Genomic DNA, 17,892 nt, shown 5'->3' with positions numbered 1-17,892 from the left:
ATCGAGAAGCTAGGAGGGACGTTTCATGAGGATCTAAAAAAGGCAACGCCTTTATTGTTTGAAGACAGAATCCGGTCTCCGTCTGGAGGGTACTACTGCGGGGATGTACTGAGCTACGAGCACATGCAAGACTTATGGCTGTTGATGTCTAACGTCCAGTTAGCCACACCAGTGGAAATATGCAGGACTCAGCATACTTCTTAGATTCGCCAAATACAAGACTTGACATCTCCAATGATGGCGCTTAAATGGGATGGATCGTCCAGTGGCATTAATGTGAGTCTTAAACCAGCAATCTCCGTGCATCATCGGTGAATCTTGAGGCAATTCAATCACCTCTTTAAGCGCCAAGTTGGCTGTTGTTTAGCGCCTGCAAGCACTTGCAGTCAGCCTCCAAAGTCAACCTGTCAGCAAGCCCAACGCGCCCATGCAGGCAGAATCTCGCTGCCTGCACCCGAAGGCCTAGATCAATGTTTAGCGCCGTTAACTTGCAGATGGAGTTTGCCCATCAGCCCAGCTGTGCTGAAAGGCAATAACTGGCGAACAGTGGATTCAATAAAACTCCCACGGGCAGGCCCTTCGACTTCACGATCCGTTATCCCTTCGGTCGCATTCAACACCATAGATTCTCATTCAGTATCTTGCAATCCTCGTCTTTCGGGCTCCATCTTTGATAATGTCGGTCACAACTCCCTCGACCAAGCAACTGCTACAGCCATTTATGTCACAAGGCAGGAAATGGCTGGAAGAGTGCACCGCAAATCACGCGTCGTGCAGCAAAGCAGCCAGGCACAGTACTGTGTTCTGCACAGATAACTCCCTCCTAATCTCAGATCTTGAGGGCGAGGGCTTGGTCGCAACTCGACTCCTTTCGTTCCCCCTGAGCCCGTCAAGTGAGGAGGAAGACATTGTTCGACTGTCACTTTCCGAGTCGCTCAGCCCACATACGAAGTATGTCGCTCTCAGTCACCGATGGGGATTGAAAGAAACGTGCTGCACGCTGAAAGCAAATTTGGGCGATATGGTTGAGAAAGGCATGTGCACGTCAAGCCTTCCTCCGACCTTCCGCGAGGCAATTTACGTTGCGCGCGGCATGGGATTCTCGTACATCTGGATCGATTCACTATGCATCATCCAAGATGACAAAGATGACTGGAAGGCTGAAGCAAGACGAATGGCTATCATCTACGACAATGCAACCTGTACAATTGTTGCGATGGATGGCCTTGACAGTGAGGCCGGTCTCAGCATACAGAACTCGGAGCTCAAGAGCGCTGGTATTTTGGATTCTAGGGCTTGGGTATGTCAAGAGCGGATGATTTCACCCCGATCTCTCATATTCTCTGAGGACTCTCTGTCATGGGAATGCCGCGAATGCGATGCTTCCTTTGCGGAACCAAGCTTGGTGGCTCGACGAGCACCAGGTACGAACGAAACCCCGACCCATCCCAAGGATATTTTTGCCTTCTTCAGAGACTTCCGCTTGCCGCGTCCTATCCCCAAGGAGGAGAATGCATGGGAAGATGTGGAGGACGAAGAAGAGAGTGAAGAAGACGCGGAAGATGATGAACTCGAGGGAGCAAACCACGAGGGAGATGATATCGACGTTGACAGTAGCGAAGATGCTGTTGAAGACGATGATCATGAAGGCAGCAATGAAGAAGCCGAGGATTCATCTGATGACGAAACCCACGGAATGGAAATCAACACAACTCACTTCGCGGATGACGGTCAGAATCACCGAGGCTCTGAGTTCGACGACGAAGCCTACGACAGCGATGGCTATCCAGCTTACCGAGGAGGTCTGCCTGGGCATGCTGCAAATCTTTCGGTTTTTCTCGAAGGCAAGGGGCCATCTAAGTTGTATCGTGTGCACCCGGACGGCCCAAATGACGACGGAACTGATCCGTTTGGGGATTACATGGTCGTGGCAACTGATCTCAGCCGACCCCGAGACGTGTATTATCCTTTTCTCAAAACCTGGTGGCAGTTTCTCTCCAACTACTCCTCGCTATCTCTAAGCTACAGCTCGGACAAGTTCCTCGCTATCAACGGTATCACCACCGTGGCCCAAAGATGGACACATCTCCGGTCATCTTTTGGTCTTTTCTACCACTTCTTCGAGACAGAGATGCTATGGTACGTAGATCCGAAGGGTCCGTCGGGGGAGCGACAGAAGCCTTGGCTGGTACCGACATGGTCGTGGGCCTCGACACGCAATGGCAGCGTTGTCAACGACATGTACCGCCGTCTGCCGATGCGTGGTAGTCTTATGATCAAACCTGAAATCAAGATGGGAATGGGCACCGCGTTCGACCAGCCGCTCCCTTTCGCTGCATGGATGGCTCGACGTTATCATACTCTCGAGATGAAGGGCGATTTGAGGAAAGGGGTTGTCACAGCAACTCCAGGTATTAACGGAGAGACCAAGTACACTATCGCACTGGACAAGCTTGGCCGGTTCTCAGACGAAGAGGTGCACGACTTTCGACCTGACTGTGCCGAGGAGTTCCCAGTTGGCCAGTCGGTCAATGTGCTCTACATGGTTTGGTATCATTATGACGCCGATTACTGGAAGCTCGACAAGCACATCGACGTTGGCTTGGTGTTCAAGCAAATGAAGGGGGAGACAGAAATCACCATGTACGAGGAAGATGTGGCCAAGGAGTCAACCAGCGAGCAAAGGCTTCTGACCCGTCTGGGATATTTGGAGACCACGTATCCCACGGGAAGCCGGCGAAACATGGCGGAAGTGATGGAAGAGTTGACCTGGTATTTTGTAAGAGTGGCATAATTCCGAAGCTTGAGAATCAGTACATAGAGCAAAACATCAATTAGGCAAAGGCCACCTTAGCTATCTTTAGCCGTAACCTCAGCGCAACCAAATTCACATAAAGCACATCATGTTTGAAGCCTGCAAATTCAAATTCTCTTCAAATGGGTATGGAATTCTAACAGATCGTCGCGAAAGTAACAGCAACAGAGATGCGTGCGGTAATCAAGTAAGAAGCAATTGATACCATTCGCTAAACTAAGCCTTGAAGTTCTTACCACTGCTGGCCACTGCCGTCATGTTGGTCGGGCCGACCTTGATGTACTCCTTCTCCTTCGGGAATGAGTCGATGAGAGCATCCGAGAAGCCAAGAGTATCCTTGACGACCTGCTTGGGCGTCAGGGCCAACCACTGAGCAACGCTGATGTCCGTGAATCGTGTGGCCTGGAGGACTTCAAGGAAGATGACGTCCTCGGTACCGGTGTTCTCGATGTAGTGACTGTCGCCGACCTTCACGTATCCAACGTCGCCAGCAGTGAAGTCAAAGGTGCGGGAAGCCTCAGGGGCCTGGAAGACGGTGATGCGGCCGGAACCCTGAAGGAAGTAGTTCCACTCATCGCTAGTGGTGTGCCAGTGGATCTCGCGCATGGCGCCAGGCTGGACAACAACCAGAGCGGCAGAGAAGTTCTCCGCGATGGGGAAGGTGAGAGGGTCGAGGATCTTGACGGAGCCACCCGGAACTTCGAAAGGCTTTTGTTGCGACCAGTGGTAGGTGTAGGACTCGTCCCCGGTGAGAGCTCCAGCAGAGGAGGTCTGGTTCTGCTCTTGGATATCCTTAGGTGGGGGGGTTCCATTGAAAATCTGCATGTCGTTAGTTCCTGCATGGTTTGTAGCGAGCAATACTGCGACTTACGTAGAGCTGATCCTTAGGGATGTTGGCGAACTCGGAGACATCTGCTTTCAGGTTCTTGGAGAGAACGGAGATGGGGTTTCTCAGCATCAACTCGGTCATCAAGAAGGTGTTCTCTTCGCTGAAGTCGCCTTGGTCGAAGACCAGAAGGAACTCAACACCCTGGTCGAAGGCTTGAATGCTGTGGGGCACGCCGGCAGGGAAGAACCAAACGTCACCTGCTCATGATCAGTGAATGCCCATGTTACTAGTGAAAAGGTCTTCATCATACCGGCGCAGATATCGTCCACGATACTCTTGCCATCCTCATTCATGGCGGCAATGCGGCAGCATCCCTTGAGCACAAGAGCCCACTCAGCTGACGTGTGCCAGTGCAACTCGCGATAAGCGTTGGGCTGCAGCTTCATGTCCACGCCGGCCATCGCCGACGCAACGGGGAGCACATCAGAATTCTGCTGACGCGCCCAGCCGGCTCCGTCTTGGCTGCCGAGCCGGTTATGCGAGAGACCCAGGGGCCACATGGCGTTCTTGACGTCGCCCTTGTCGGTGCCGGGAGGGGCAAACAGATCGGGGTTAAGCTTTTCGTACGCATACGTTCCTGCGCAATCGATGGTTAGCGGGGGCTGGCCGTCGACTCGTTACGGGCTAGGTGCAGATCATCAACCCCGCCGGAGCCGCCGGGGATGCTACGTACTTGGGCCGGGATCCGGGGATCCTAGTTCCCCGCGGATGGGTTGCGGGACGTCGACGCCATCGAAGTTGAGGTACAGGCCGAGTTTGCCGTCTGCCTTCTGGCCCGGGACGAGCTGGAGGTCGTTGACGATTGCCGAGTCGGACTGGTCTGGGTCGGGCCGCGGGGCATTGCCTCCGAGAAGGCTCGAATCGCCCCTCAGGTTTCCGGTAGGGCTTGTGACTGTGGGAATGGGTGGGCTGATTCCTCCCACCGGCCCGTCGTTTTCTCCATAATCGCCCATTCTGAGGTTGTTAGTCGAGGCGGAGACGGATGAACGGCGATGGGGAAACTTACTGAGGCATGGGGACCGCATATCCCATGGGCAAAGCCCCAAGAAGTCCCAGGAGGAAAGCTGCGTGGCTGATCATGATGCTTGAATCTGACTGAAGACGATGAACTCTAGGGGCTCAATAATTCCAAGACTGGCGATTGGGTGTCTTGCTCATCGGTGAGTTGGAACTGGATGATGAGGTTGGATCTATGACACCTTGGAGACCGACGACTTCTTATACTCACAACTTGAACCAGATGAACCTTCATCCCGTCAACAACGGTGAAGGCAAAGACAGCCTCCCGTTCTTCAATGCCGTTCTCCGATTAAACCCCCTCTTACCACCCCTCAATTAGTCCATGTCATCAGCCGGGATGAAGTTTATCAGGGTGCAGCTAGAGACTCCGTCTTGCCCGCAACGGGACGGCTAGATGTGGGTGATACGGGACCTCCGCGTGCCAAAAAAGCAGAGTAATATGTCCTGAATAGTCCAGGTCTAGAAGCTTGGGCGCACGTGTGGTCTCTGCGATGACGCGTTATTCGCCCTTCGCGAGCGTTGAGACGGTCAAGAAGAGGACCCACGTCCGGTTGTGTCGGCACTGGCGATTTACGCGAAGTGGATGTACTACGAAAGGTCCTCGGTCAAATCACACAAACCAGTGAGACATCATGGATTACTCACAACCCCGCGAAAGCCTGCAAAATAGCGCAATTGAGCAGTGTCCATAATCACCGCCTTTCTGGAGGTTTTGCGGAGCTTTCGGCATGGTTACTGTCTTTGAGTCCCCCCCCTTCGCCCCGTCCTACATATTCAGCCCTCTACGGGGATAGAGCTGATGGGCTAAAGGTTAAAAATAAGATGGAATCGGGTGGCGTCTTGGTTGTCCGTCTGATGACGGGAACACCCCACGTTGCACCAGCCCCCTATTGCCGAACGCGGCAGTTCTGAGTTGGGGGGAGGTGAAGTCACCCAGACGTCTCTTGAAGAATTGGTCCGTTCGCCGTTTCCTCGTCTGAACAATTTGTCCTGTACAACCCTGCATTAGGAACCTGATTATTCATGCATAACAATTTAAGCCTCGAGGCTGGGGAGCTAAGGGGTGTGTGATGACATTGATTCACGTCCTTTTGATGGCCGCAGCGGGCCGGTGGTTCGCAGATACCTCGGGATTGGCCGCTTACGCCTCGATCTAAGACCTACTGCGGTATCCCGCTTCCGTGCATCGTTAGCGTCGCATGCCACCGACCGCAGTGCACTTCTAAACTCCGCGAGATGGGGCCTTTGCGAGACTAATAAGCACGCCGTTGCGCGGCACTTGTCAGCAATTACTACTTCTCATTATCTCAAAAGAGCTTGATAAGGTGAGAACTACTCGGCCGGGTCGGGTTCGAAGCGAGCCGTTCGGATCCTTCTCGGTCGTAACGATGGAAATATTCTAGCAGCCGGACATTTGAGCTCTTGGAGGGGTCGAGGAAAGCGACTGCATCATAGGGGTTGAGACGGCTATACCGTGTTCTCGGAGGTTAATTAGTCGAAGCAATGACAGGGTGGGCTATGCAACGTTGTCTTCCAATTTGGTCAAGGTTCTGAATAAAGTCAGGCATCGGCAGCTGACAGCATCAAAGCTTGTTCTTAGACAGCAATACCCCGTAGTCACCTAACCCTTCGGATCGATCTGTGGTTGGAAGATAAAGAAACTTAGATCTCTGGTCTCGACTCGTTGCTCGCGCGTGTTCGTGTATGCATCCCCCCCTAAAGATAGACCGTGCTACCATCCCGTCAGATGGGAAGACATTGTAGCATGGGCCAAGACATCTGGGTAATACCACACGATTAGTGATATTGGGCTTGGTTGTGAGTGCCTTCGAGTTCTGAATGACTGCCGAGCGAGCCAACAGATGCCCCTCATCTCTGGGAACCCGAGGGGGCTTCCAGTCAGGCGGCCCTATTGCAGTCGAGATTAGGGGTATAACACGCCTCAAGTTGATCATGTTCTCTAATATCAGGAATATTTTATTTTCCCTTTCTTGATATGATAGAATCCCACCGGCATAAACTCCCGTCAGTCCCCGCTGCATGTTGGACATCAATACTTGCAGGCCGATGGCTACCCCATAAGCTTATTTCTGCTACTCGAACGCCATGTTAGCGTCGGAAAGCTCTTGATGAGATCATTTGCTCACTCAATGCTACCCTTCGGTCATATCCTTAGTGGGCTATGCCGCAAATCTCAACCAATCCGGTGTTCGGCTTAGGGGTTAGCATCTCCAATTAAACAAGGCCACCAATACTTCCAACATCAGACGTTAGCATCCCATTAATACCTACATCTCAGCAAGACTGTCAAGCTCATAAACTGATCCGAGCCACTTTGGCGGCTGCCGCAGCACGGTCAGTGCTTCCGCGATTTCAGACGTTTCTTGCGAGGCTCCTGGGAGGCCCTCTATCCTGATGAGGCGTTCAGAGAATTTTCAACCTCGCACGTATCATTGCGGCTCTGCCAAAAAGCTTCCGTATAAACTGCAATTTGAAAGGTCATCATGCATCATGAGATGATCATACAGATGGATCGGAACGTCCGATGCCTCTCCTGAATTTTCAATTACGCGCGGGCACTGTTCAATGCCACGCAAGATGCCCTACCGCCCAATCTATGCAATCTTACGAGCTGAACAACCTCAAATTTCCCGGTAATACACGACGAGCGTTGGAAGTTCAGCTACAAAGACGCGCCATGTCGTCTCGGTCGGTACTCCTGCTTTGCTCTTCAGTGGATTGGTTGTCGGAATCGCCATGCCATTCATAAAGCTTGAAAGCGTCGATGTAACTTGGCACGAACATGAATAACCGGAATGGTCTTGTGTGGCCGCACATCGAGTTAAGGTTGATCGCAAACCTTCTGAGAGAGTCGTAGCAGAAGCCAGCATTCTGGGCTGTTTGCAGTGCCTGTAACCTATAGTTGGAGTGAGATCAAACAGCAACAGCAATTTTTCTAAGATTTTGCTATCCGGGCGGACTGTTACTCATAGCCCCCACCAAGATATATAAGATAGTGACTATGTAAGTGTTATTATTGGTTTTGGTGTCGTTGTGTTTATCTTTTTTACAGTCGCTGTTGTCTTCATTTTAGTATTTTCATCGTCGTTATTGATATTATATCTCGATTTTCAAAACTGTCGATACCACTATTCTATTATCCTACCCGCCTGGATAGCAAAGCCTTGTTCTCATCACTTCAGTCTTGAGTATGGCGGCCTATCTTGCATCATGTTCTGAAAGGTTTCATGTCCTTTGCAAATGATCGTTTCTTCAAGCTTTTGACTTCCGTGCATCTATCAATTTCCTTGCCTGGTATCTTCAGTGGATATCTTCAGCTCATTAGAGATCAAGACCAGGAAAGGATCCAGGTCTTTGTTTTGTGAATTTCTTTCATGGCCTACGTGAAGGAATGAAATTGTGATGTGCCTCTTCTGCGGCTTTCTATCAAATCATCTTGACAAATGCCGGCTGTTTCATCTTGCTCACTAGACAACCCAATACCCGCCTGCCAAGCATCCTGTTGGTTCGCTTTATAGAACAACCAAGCTTGACTCTCTCTGAACCGGTTCTTTTGTCTACTAATGCTTAACCCCTCGTAAAGAGTTGCTGAAATCTTCCCGAAGGCTCTTGGGCCGGTTCGCAATAGCAGCTAATGCCTGCCTGGCTTCTAGATAAAGTTTATATAACGCTATCCATGAGAAACCCACCTTCTTACAACACACACACACACACACACACACACCGGCATTTTTGGTTCGTCGTCTTATCATAGCACTGTTCGCTCGGGCATCTTCTCTGCTACACCTTTTCAACTGTCTACCGAAAAAATAAGCCACGTCTCTCCACGAAATACCATGCCAGCTGCCGATGCTTCACGCAAGACCAATGAGCCTGGCTCACAGATGAGCCTCTTGGCAGCCTCGTTTGTGTTCTGGCTTTTCATTGGAGCCACGGTGTATGGCCACCAAAGCTGCGTGCCCGTTGAAGGCCTGCGAGATTTTACTCTACTCCTGATTCTATCTCTAGTGATGGAACACTTTGCCTTACTGGGTCTCACTGCACTTAAGGCCAAAAGAAGGACGGGTGATCGAGCTTACAATTACATCTCTGCTGCGATCATGAGATTTGGCATCAGCACTTTCTACTCGGCGGCGTCAACAGGCTGGACATGCAACCTCCACCGCATATTCTGGGGCTTGAGCAGAATCTACATCGGCCTACTTCTCGAGACCGCAACGGGAGTTTACGGCTTTTGTGCTCGTTGGATGGACACATCCGTTTCTTTTTCGGGAGCCGAGACTAAGATGTAGGGGGATACGGATGGGCATCGAGTGGGTTGGGACACGTCGGGAATACAATTAGAAATCTCATGTCGTGCTGCTTGATTGTAGTACGGTGGCTGAGGGTTTTACTTTCTGTGATTTGCAATACATGATTTTCAGCAGCGGAGAGACTACATAATATAGGAAATTGCAAACGCATCTGAATGTGGGCTTTGCAGTGCTTTGAAAAATATCCTTTCGCCCAAAAGGAAAAAGCCGAGATAGAGCATTGATATAGGAAGAACTAATCCCGGAGGTACAGTGTTAGATGCAAACTTGGAAACCGAAATACCACATTCAGGTTCCTACCATGACAGCGCTTTGAGTGCCTATGTTCATCCACACCCCTGCAACGCCGTTACCGTCATGACTGGGCCCTTCAACTCCCAAGTTTGACGGATATTTTATCCCGCTCTTTGTAAAATCAGCAATATAGGACCGTCGAAGCTTAAGCTGGTTGGGGCCTGTGGTTTTGCCGCAGGTCGCAGGTGTCCTGTGCTAGTGAGGGTGGCCGATGTAGCTGATGACATTTCACAGCATCGATTGTGGAAGTTGAAACTCACTGGATAAGTCGTTTTGGTCGCAGGTCTAGCCATCAAACACGAGTGCGGAGGTTTACTGATATGGGTAGCTTGCAATCACAACGTTACAACAATGCCAATTATCAAATTGCTATTCCTAGCCGTTATTGAGTTGAACGTCGTGGAATCAGTTCAAGATGGCTTCGAATAGAAACACAATCTTCTCAGCATAACATACAGGGCAAGCAATCTAAATCTTGCTCTCATTCGGCATCCAAAGACAGAACAACTCCAACAAACAAACCAGCCGACCCAAAACCCCATGAACACCAGCATATACATCAAAACCAGATGCAGAGTCAGTGTGTACAGCGACCATCATGCCCATAACCCTCGGAAGCCGCTCTCTACACCCGCTCGTCCGGAGCCGGGAAAGTCAGACCATCGAGGGGGGCGAGCTCGGAAGCGGCTTCAGGGACAAGACACACAACATGCGCCGGAAAGGATTTCAACGGATACGACTCTGCCTTCCGCATTCCCGCTCTTCCATCCCGTTGCATGGGTGCCAGCCGCACCCCATCAGGGCTTACTTCCCTCAACAAGGGGCGGGGGGATGGTGGAAATAGTGCATTGTGCATACAGACCCTTACCAAAACACCAGTGCAAGTTACTTGTCTCCTCAATTCTTGAACACGAATCAAGGACTTGTCCAACAGGAAGACTTGGGGTCTTGAGTCGACTTGAGCGGCGACGTGGCTGCGCCGTTCACCGTCTCAAATCATTCGTGAGGTAGATCAACCAAGACCAACTTTTGACCACGATGCCTTCCCACCCGGGAAACATGTTTACCGACCACAAGGCCGCACTCCAAATTCCTGCTCCCCAGACCCCTGAAATTCATAACATTCCGTGAAGGAAGGCATCTTCCTCGCAGCTGCGCGGCCCACACCAAACCCCAAATCTCCTCACGACACCTCCTCCCCTGCGCCGTCCAGATCCAAACTAGGTAAACAAAGAAAAAATTTCGCCAACATGAGAAACAGACAATCTTGGAGGGAGAGGAGGAGGAGCAAGAACCACAAATTAAAATATCGCCAAGTCCCAAGCCCTCGGGTTCGGTCTCTGTCCGAACGTCCCTTCTTCACATCAGGTTTCTGCTTACCCCACGATGAAATACCAAGAGCGCGGTCTTCTCCCCGCGCACCCATCTCCTCCGCACTCCCTCCACAGCACAGGACTTTTTTTGCGCGCGGTCTGGATTCAATGGGGGTTAACGCCCCCGCAGGTTTGCATTACGGATACGGGGCAAGACCGCACGGCGGCGGCGGCGGGGCGGACGTGGACGTGGACCTGGCCGGACCCATTGAAAAAACATTTGAACGCCAACGCCAGCCCTGAGCCTGGGCGCTTAAACAGGCCTCCCGTTCCCCATCACACGTCCCGCCCATCGTACGAGTATTATCTCAAGAGGGAGAGACCCGCGCGTTCGACGCGTCTCGTCTGGTCCATCCGTGGTCTTGGGATCGAGAGAAAAACCTGCTGAAATGCATGCAGGGCGGTTTTCTCCATACATGAAAGAAACCCGCCCCGGATTGGAGATCTCGGGGCAAGGGAACTTTGACATTGAATAGTTTCAAATTCCCCACGCCGCCCCATTCTGGGGAAAGTAAGGTGATTATCGCGGGAGTGGTAATGTGTTCAGTTTTGGTGGTGTGACTTCTTTGTCGATGAGCCCTCCGTAGAACCTCCTAGAGGCAATGACTTGCTTCGATAGGATGTTTCTACGAGTAATTCGACGTCTACGTAAAAGCGTTCTCGTCAAATTTTGATGTCCCGTGATCCATGGGAAAACGCCACACCGATGACCCCTGTAGGCGTGGCGTGGTCAATTTTGATATTGTCAACTTTGGCTAGAGGGCGTCCTCGGGATGTGGGTAGTGTCCAATGATTGCAAATAATTGGTCTAATAAACCATAAAATTTTTCGTTTGCATGCCAAGGCCAATATTTCGTTGAACAGACGAGCGAAGCCGACTGTTGATGAGAGTCGTGCGCAGTTGGCGAGCAGCGGCGAGTAGCCGACCGCCGGTTACTGGGGTTGCCTGCATCTAGTGGAGAAGAGCGTTGAAGGTCTGGGCAAAGTGGGCATCGCGACGAGCCACCAAGACACCAAGAAGCCCGATGACTAAGATCCCGAAAGTCAAGACTTTGTAGTGCTCGTGCTACCATCACCAAGCTTCATGCCAAGCACTGGGCAAGGCGTCGGCGCGACCAGTGAAAGCTTGTTCGAATAGTGTTGTGCAACATCAGCTATGTCAATCACGAGGTGCGAAATGGGAAAATGTGTGGTATCAAAACAATTTTATATTCGTTCAAATAGATCATTCAGACTTCATCGCGCTGTTCCATGGGGTATTGTGCGGCATCCAGCCGGCGAAGGCCTTGTCGCCTTCCCTTGCCGTTTTCCAAAAAACCAAAAATCATATGCTGTATATATCTTGACATGCTTTGCAGTCGCCGATCCCGGCAGCGACACTTAAGCCTCCTCCTTGCGGACGTTCTCGACGTTGTCAGCGTGGATGCTGCCCTTCTCCTCGTCGTGCTCGTCAATGACCTTCTTCTCCTCGAACTCGCCCTGGACACCGGCGACGGCGTGCTCGAAGCTGCGGCCGCGGCGCTCGGGACCGAACATGGTGGTGAAGACAATGCCGAGGGCGATGATGGCCGTGGCAATACCCATGACGGGACCGTAGGCCTCGACCCTGTCACCGGAGGGTGCGGTGACGAAGGTGCTCTCAGCGATGGCGTTGACGATCTGCGCAGAAGGAGACGAGATCATGTTGCCGAGCTGGTAGGTGATACCGGGGAAGGAAGAACGGAAGGCAGGGGGAGAAAGCTCGTTCAGGTGGATGGGAATGACACCCCAGGCACCCTGGACGAAGAACTGCATGAAGAAACCGCTGGCGCTGAGGCTGCGCTCGCCAATGGGGAGAATCCAGGCGGGAATGAGGCAAGCGGAGATGAGAGCCGAGACGATGATGGCGCGGCGACGACCGAAGAACTGGGACAGGTAACCGATGATGGTACCGCCGACGCAAGCACCAGCCTTCATGAGAATGGAGGCACGGGAAGCACCGTCGTTGGCCATCTCCTTCTGAGCAATCATGAATGTGGTGTAAGAGTCTTGAGAAGTGTGGGAGTAGTAGTTGAACCAGGTCATGAGGATGATGCAGTAGACGCACATCTTCCACTCCTGGGCCAACATCTTCTTGGTCTCCCTCCAGAAGGCGCCAGGAGAGGCATCCTTCTTGCCCGCGGCCTTGGCCTCAAGGAATTGTTGGGACTCGGGAAAGAGGACGCGAACGAGACCGACGGCGATGGAGATACCGGCGGCGATCCAGAAGACGGTCTTCCAGGTGTCGGTGCCACCACCGACGCCGAGGTTGGCGCAGGCAGCGAGGACGTAGCCGAAGGAGTAGCCCTGCTGGAGAATACCAGACATGAGACCACGAGCGTTGGAACTGCAAGCTTATTAGCGAGATGCTCGGGATATCAGGGAAGTTCAACTTACGGGCAGTGCTCAAGAGCCATAGCAATGGCGTTTCCGTAGACACCTCCCATGAACAGACCGAACAAGCTGCGGACTGCCAAGAACTGCTGGAAGGTTGTGCTGTAGATGGTGGCGATCTGGAGAACACCGAGGATGATCATGTTCATGACCATGGGCCACTTGCGACCCCACTTGTCACCAGCGAGTCCGAAGGCGGCAGCGCCGACGGATCGCAGGAGGAGGGTAAGAGTGATGGCGGTGGTGATGTCCGTCTTTGATCGGTCGTAGTACTTGGCCAGCTTGGTGGTCTGGATAGAGAGGGCGTGGAAATCAAAGGCATCGGCCGTCCAGGCGCAGAAACCGCAGATGAAGAACAGCCAGTCGCGAGCGCTAAGCTGGGCCATCAAGCTGATGGGGTTCTTGATGGGATCAGGGCTGACCCATTCGGTAGTGGTCTCGCCATCGGGAGCGACGACAACGGTGCGCTGCTTCCAGATGAAGAGATCCTTCCAGGACTGCTTGGCCGTAGCGAGGACACCCTTGGCGACGGGGTCGGCGGGCTCAGCGTTGGACATGGCTGATATGTCTGGCTGTTACTCAAGTCTGTGTTTTCTGTTGTGTATGTGGAAGGATGAAAGAGAAGACTGTAGAGACAAGAAAAGACGAGGAGGATGTGGCACTGTTGACTGAGTTCAGTAAGTTGAGATGAGGGGGACAGACCATCGTTCTATATACTTTGAGGCATGCTCGCTGGCTCCCTGCTTGAAAGGCTGGGGGCCTCGACGAATCACCAGACCATCCATTGAGTCGGTGCCAAGAGTTCATCAGACATGGGGATGGTGGATAGAGGTTTCGAGGGGAAAGCTAGGGACAAGACAAAGAAGGCCCAATGTTGAGGGTCAAGATGACTGGGATGGCACCGACTCGAACACGGTTTCGAGAGCGATCATCTCCCATGATGGAACGGTGCAGTACAGCGTGATAGTACTGCAGACAGGCTGGCCAATGGGGGAGACAGTGTCTTTCGTGGATGCGTGGGGAGGTCGGAGCTGACGATGCGGGGTCGGGGGGAAAGGAGTGAGGAGAAGCGCCGGGAGGATGTGAGGGGATGCTGTTGGAGGTGTGTGGAAGAACGAGATGCATCTGCTAGTGCGAGCTGAAAGCCTTGGCGTTGTCGAAGCACGAGGGAGACGGAGGTACACGACAGGGGTCCTGGGGACGAGGTAGGGGAGGTAGGGGGAGGGAGGCCGGTAGTGTTGGAGCTAGGGATCATGATGGTTGACGAGACGGTGGCGTCCCGGCTCAGGATATTGCATACGAAGCGCGCGAGAGAATACCTCTACGGCATGTCACGCGTGCGGGAGACGGCCTTCATTCCGGCGGATCACTCCAAGTGCTTGAAGTGCGAACCACGGTCCTAGCAGCATGCCGTTTGTTTGCACTTTGCACAGCTGTACTAGGGTGTGTGTGTGTTCGCAGTAACACAGGATGACTGACTCTTCTCCCGTTGCGGCAAGGTGAGATGCGATGACAGCCGAGACGGGATCGAACGCAGCGCAAAGTCCACTAGGAATCGCCGTCCAAACACCCTATCTGCTGCAACCTCCTTTCGATTTCTTTGGTTGATGGGCCTCAACCCGCGTTGGCGAGAGACATGATGACGGCGTGGGTGTACAAGGTAACACACGTGGCCGTCTTCGTCGGCGGTTTCGGGCTGCGTGCAGAGCGGCAGGCAAGGTGTCCTAGAATAGGCCCAGAGTAGGAAGTCTTGATACAGAAGACGCCATCGCGATGTCGAGAGAGGGTTGGATTGCGTTGCGGTATGGTATCTCGAGCGTAAGAGTCGTGTAAGAAACGGATGGGGTTGGGTGAGGCCAAGAGGTGCGATTGGGACGCTGAGAATAGCAACGGGGTCGCGGCGACGGCGACCAAAGCAGCGTAGCGTGGCGGCGACGGAGATAAGGGCCAGGTGGAAAAGAAACGCCAGGGGAGAAGAAAAAGCCAATGCCGAGGGTCGAAACGTAAAAAAAAAGTTTGCGCCGCACAAAGTCGTAGGGGAAAGTCTTGGCCGTCTGTGTTTTTGGGTCTGGTCAGTTTGGCCGGTGGAGAGGTGGATGGAGAGGTGGATGAGGAGGAGGGAAAATGAGGGCCATGTTGCATCACGACGAATCCTTCAGTTGGTGGAAGGAGGGGACGACCAGTCAGTCAGTTATTGCCCATTGCGCAAATGGCAAGAGCAATGGTGATGGAAGGGCAGGCACGGGTCGGTACGTACATGCCTCTTTCCTGCGTTGACGAGGGAAGGAACGATCAAGATGAGAAGGAGGGCATTGGATGCAGCCAAACGGGATCACGCCTGCTCTTCCTTCCTCTTTCCGTGCCTTCCTTTGAGCTTCTGGAAGGATAGCTCGAGGGGCGCGAAATGGAAAGAGCAGCGGGTGCTTCGTGCCTACCGCCCCCATCGTCCATTCCGTTTGTCTGCCCGTGCCGAGTCAAGTGCCTTGAGGGAGGTGAGGTGTGCGCTGCAGTGGGTGGCATCTCAAGTGGTCATTCTCCCTCCCAAGGCGAGGAATCCTCCGTAGCGCACCGTCGAATGCCAGCAAAGTGCAGGGATGGCGTCTTCCTCCAACGTAGGCCAAGACACGACGGACAGCGACTCTGCCAAGAAAGTGCTTGTATCTTTCTCGGCAAGCCATCCCGTTACGCCAAGCTGCTCGGCGCTGCGAGCAAAGTCGCCGCACTCTCAACGACGTCGACGTCGATTGGGAGCCATCGCGTGAAGTTGAAAAACCATTACTGAAAAATGGCAGCGTCGTTTCGCGCGCTTCCAATCGAGCGGTTCGCGAGATCAAACGAACTGCTTTGACAAGTTTGACAGCCGATCCCCCTCCTCCTCCACGGGGTAAACGGGGTCGTCGGCGCTAGTGCTCCATGTGTCCACCGTAAAAGAAAGGACCAGAGAGGGCCAGAGGATGTCGGGGAATTAAGCTTAACGCTGGTTGTGGCCTGATGCTAACAGCTAGGCTGCCGGTCGTGGTGGCCTTCTGGTAGTGGAGGGCCACTAGCACTGCGAGAGTCGGCAGGTCTTGGCCAATGACGGTGCTGCTTTGGGCATCAAATTCGCGCACTGTTGCAGATGTCAATGGTCAGTGGATGGATTATCGATGGATCATCAGCAGACGGTTCCAGTTCCAGGTCCAGGTCCAGGTCCAGTCCAGTCCAGTCCCAATTCCCCAGAGCTTCCACTTGCCTTAGGTCTCCTCTCATTTACGGATACCAGTGACCTGCTGGCGGGTTGGGGCCCCGAGTTCGTCAGGTGAGACACGGCCGTGCGTGCATTTCGCTGGGAAGAAGTCGCAATTGGCACCAAAAGAATGGGAAAATGGTGCAGCTCGCTGCGCTGGTCTGCCTTCCGTCGGAACCCAGGCCCACCCCCACTGACACTTCCATTGGTGGCGCTTTCCTCCGTTTGGCCAACCACCGTCTCGCGCCCGTCGCACCGTCCCTACCTGCTGCACTTTCCCCAGGTCACGGTGCTTGCTGCCTTCCCTGGGTTCCTTCTCGCTGGAAAATACCTGCGAACTGTGAGAAAACGCAGGAAAGTCCGGCCAACCGGTGGGTCCTTCTCAGTCGGGCGCAACACCGACGCCGGCTCGTCTCCACTTTTCGTCCTCGACTCTCGGGCATCTTCCGGTTCTTTTTCTGCCACTGGCGCATCTTCCCCGTACTCTTGCGACCCTCCACGCCCACTCTCCTCCACCACCAACTGGACCGTAATCCGCTGTCATCCAAACGCCATCCGTCACTCATTCGCTTCCCCGTCAGCGTCCACGAGGCAGCCCCCGTTCGCCATTCTTCCCGTCCGTCCCACGGACCGCTGGCCCAGTTCATCCACTGGAATTTGAGTCATGCTGGGTCAGCGTGGCTACCGGAAGCTACGATCCACGTACTCCCCGTCCTCGACTTGACCGCACTTGGAAGACCACCGCCGACGTCTCGACATTTGCCAAGACGCGATCCTCCATCATCCATGGCTGATGGCTAGGTATCTGGTCAGTTGTACCAGAAAAAAAGTCCCTCGAAGGCTCAAAGCTGACCAATTGTCAAATTCTCTCGTCTAGAACTGATAGGCTAATGTACAGTAATACTCAGATGCAGATGCAACTTGCCCGGCACTTGGTCTCTCCGAGGTGACGGAACCACTCACGGTTTACCAACAATTGCTACCATCCCTCCATCCAGCCTGCCTGCCGTCAATCTCGTCTCGCGTCAACTTGCTCTCCTCGCGCTCTTCACCCTGGCCTCGCCTCTGCAACCGGACGCCCATCATTACTACATCGCCTCGTTCGCCCGCATCTTCCTCCACGGTTTCCCCATTCCCATCTCCGTCTCCCCGCCTCTCCAACGCGTCGTCTCCTCTTCAACCCCAAACCCCGAATCTGCTTCCTCTGGAGTCTGCGGAGAAGAACGGGTCCATCCTGCTCGCCAAACCGGGTCCTTTTCGCGGCCTCACCACCAGCCTGGCCCTGCCGCCGTCCACCTCCCAGCGCCGTCGCATCACCCCACTTCCACCACCACCCACCACTCAACACCACACACGAGAGACCCTTGCTTCGACCGCCCAAAACATCTGCAGGCGCATCTCCCGGTTGTTTCGAGATCCCCTTCCAGCCGTCTAGTTGGCGTCCTTTGCAAGCCCGGCATGCTGCCGCGGGCACGACCCTAGCATTCGCCGTGCCTTTGGCCTACTGAATTTTACCAAATTCAGGCATC

The 17,892-nt window shown here is 53.4% G+C and overlaps 3 protein-coding genes across 3 annotated transcripts; 1 reads left to right on the top strand and 2 right to left on the bottom strand.

The window, feature by feature from the left end:
* Positions 1-1,021: 1,021 nt before the first annotated feature.
* On the top strand, positions 1,022-2,794 carry COL26b_007091 (uncharacterized protein; the record flags this gene model as incomplete). Its single annotated transcript, XM_053179896.1, has 3 exons — positions 1,022-1,300; positions 1,402-1,424; positions 1,474-2,794. The coding sequence occupies 3 exons, from the start codon at positions 1,022-1,024 to the stop codon at positions 2,792-2,794; spliced, it is 1,623 nt and encodes a 540-aa protein (XP_053036104.1).
* A 237-nt stretch (positions 2,795-3,031) lies between these two features.
* On the bottom strand, positions 3,032-4,784 carry COL26b_007090 (uncharacterized protein; the record flags this gene model as incomplete). The annotated part of the gene is made up of 5 exons (XM_053179895.1): positions 3,032-3,634; positions 3,687-3,901; positions 3,955-4,281; positions 4,378-4,658; positions 4,711-4,784. 5 exons carry the CDS (start codon positions 4,782-4,784, stop codon positions 3,032-3,034), a joined length of 1,500 nt encoding a protein of 499 aa, XP_053036103.1.
* A 7,321-nt stretch (positions 4,785-12,105) lies between these two features.
* On the bottom strand, positions 12,106-13,694 carry COL26b_007089 (uncharacterized protein; the record flags this gene model as incomplete). Its single annotated transcript, XM_053179894.1, has 2 exons — positions 12,106-13,090; positions 13,141-13,694. 2 exons carry the CDS (start codon positions 13,692-13,694, stop codon positions 12,106-12,108), a joined length of 1,539 nt encoding a protein of 512 aa, XP_053036102.1.
* Between the last annotated feature and the right edge of the window lie 4,198 nt (positions 13,695-17,892).

This window comes from Colletotrichum chrysophilum (genome assembly GCF_026319265.1).
Source record: "Colletotrichum chrysophilum strain AFK26 chromosome Unknown scaffold_56, whole genome shotgun sequence".
In the NCBI taxonomy this organism is placed as follows: Eukaryota; Fungi; Ascomycota; class Sordariomycetes; order Glomerellales; family Glomerellaceae; genus Colletotrichum; species Colletotrichum chrysophilum.
The sequence above is the reverse complement of the archived record's forward strand: the minus strand, read 5'-3'. Positions and strand labels throughout refer to the sequence as shown.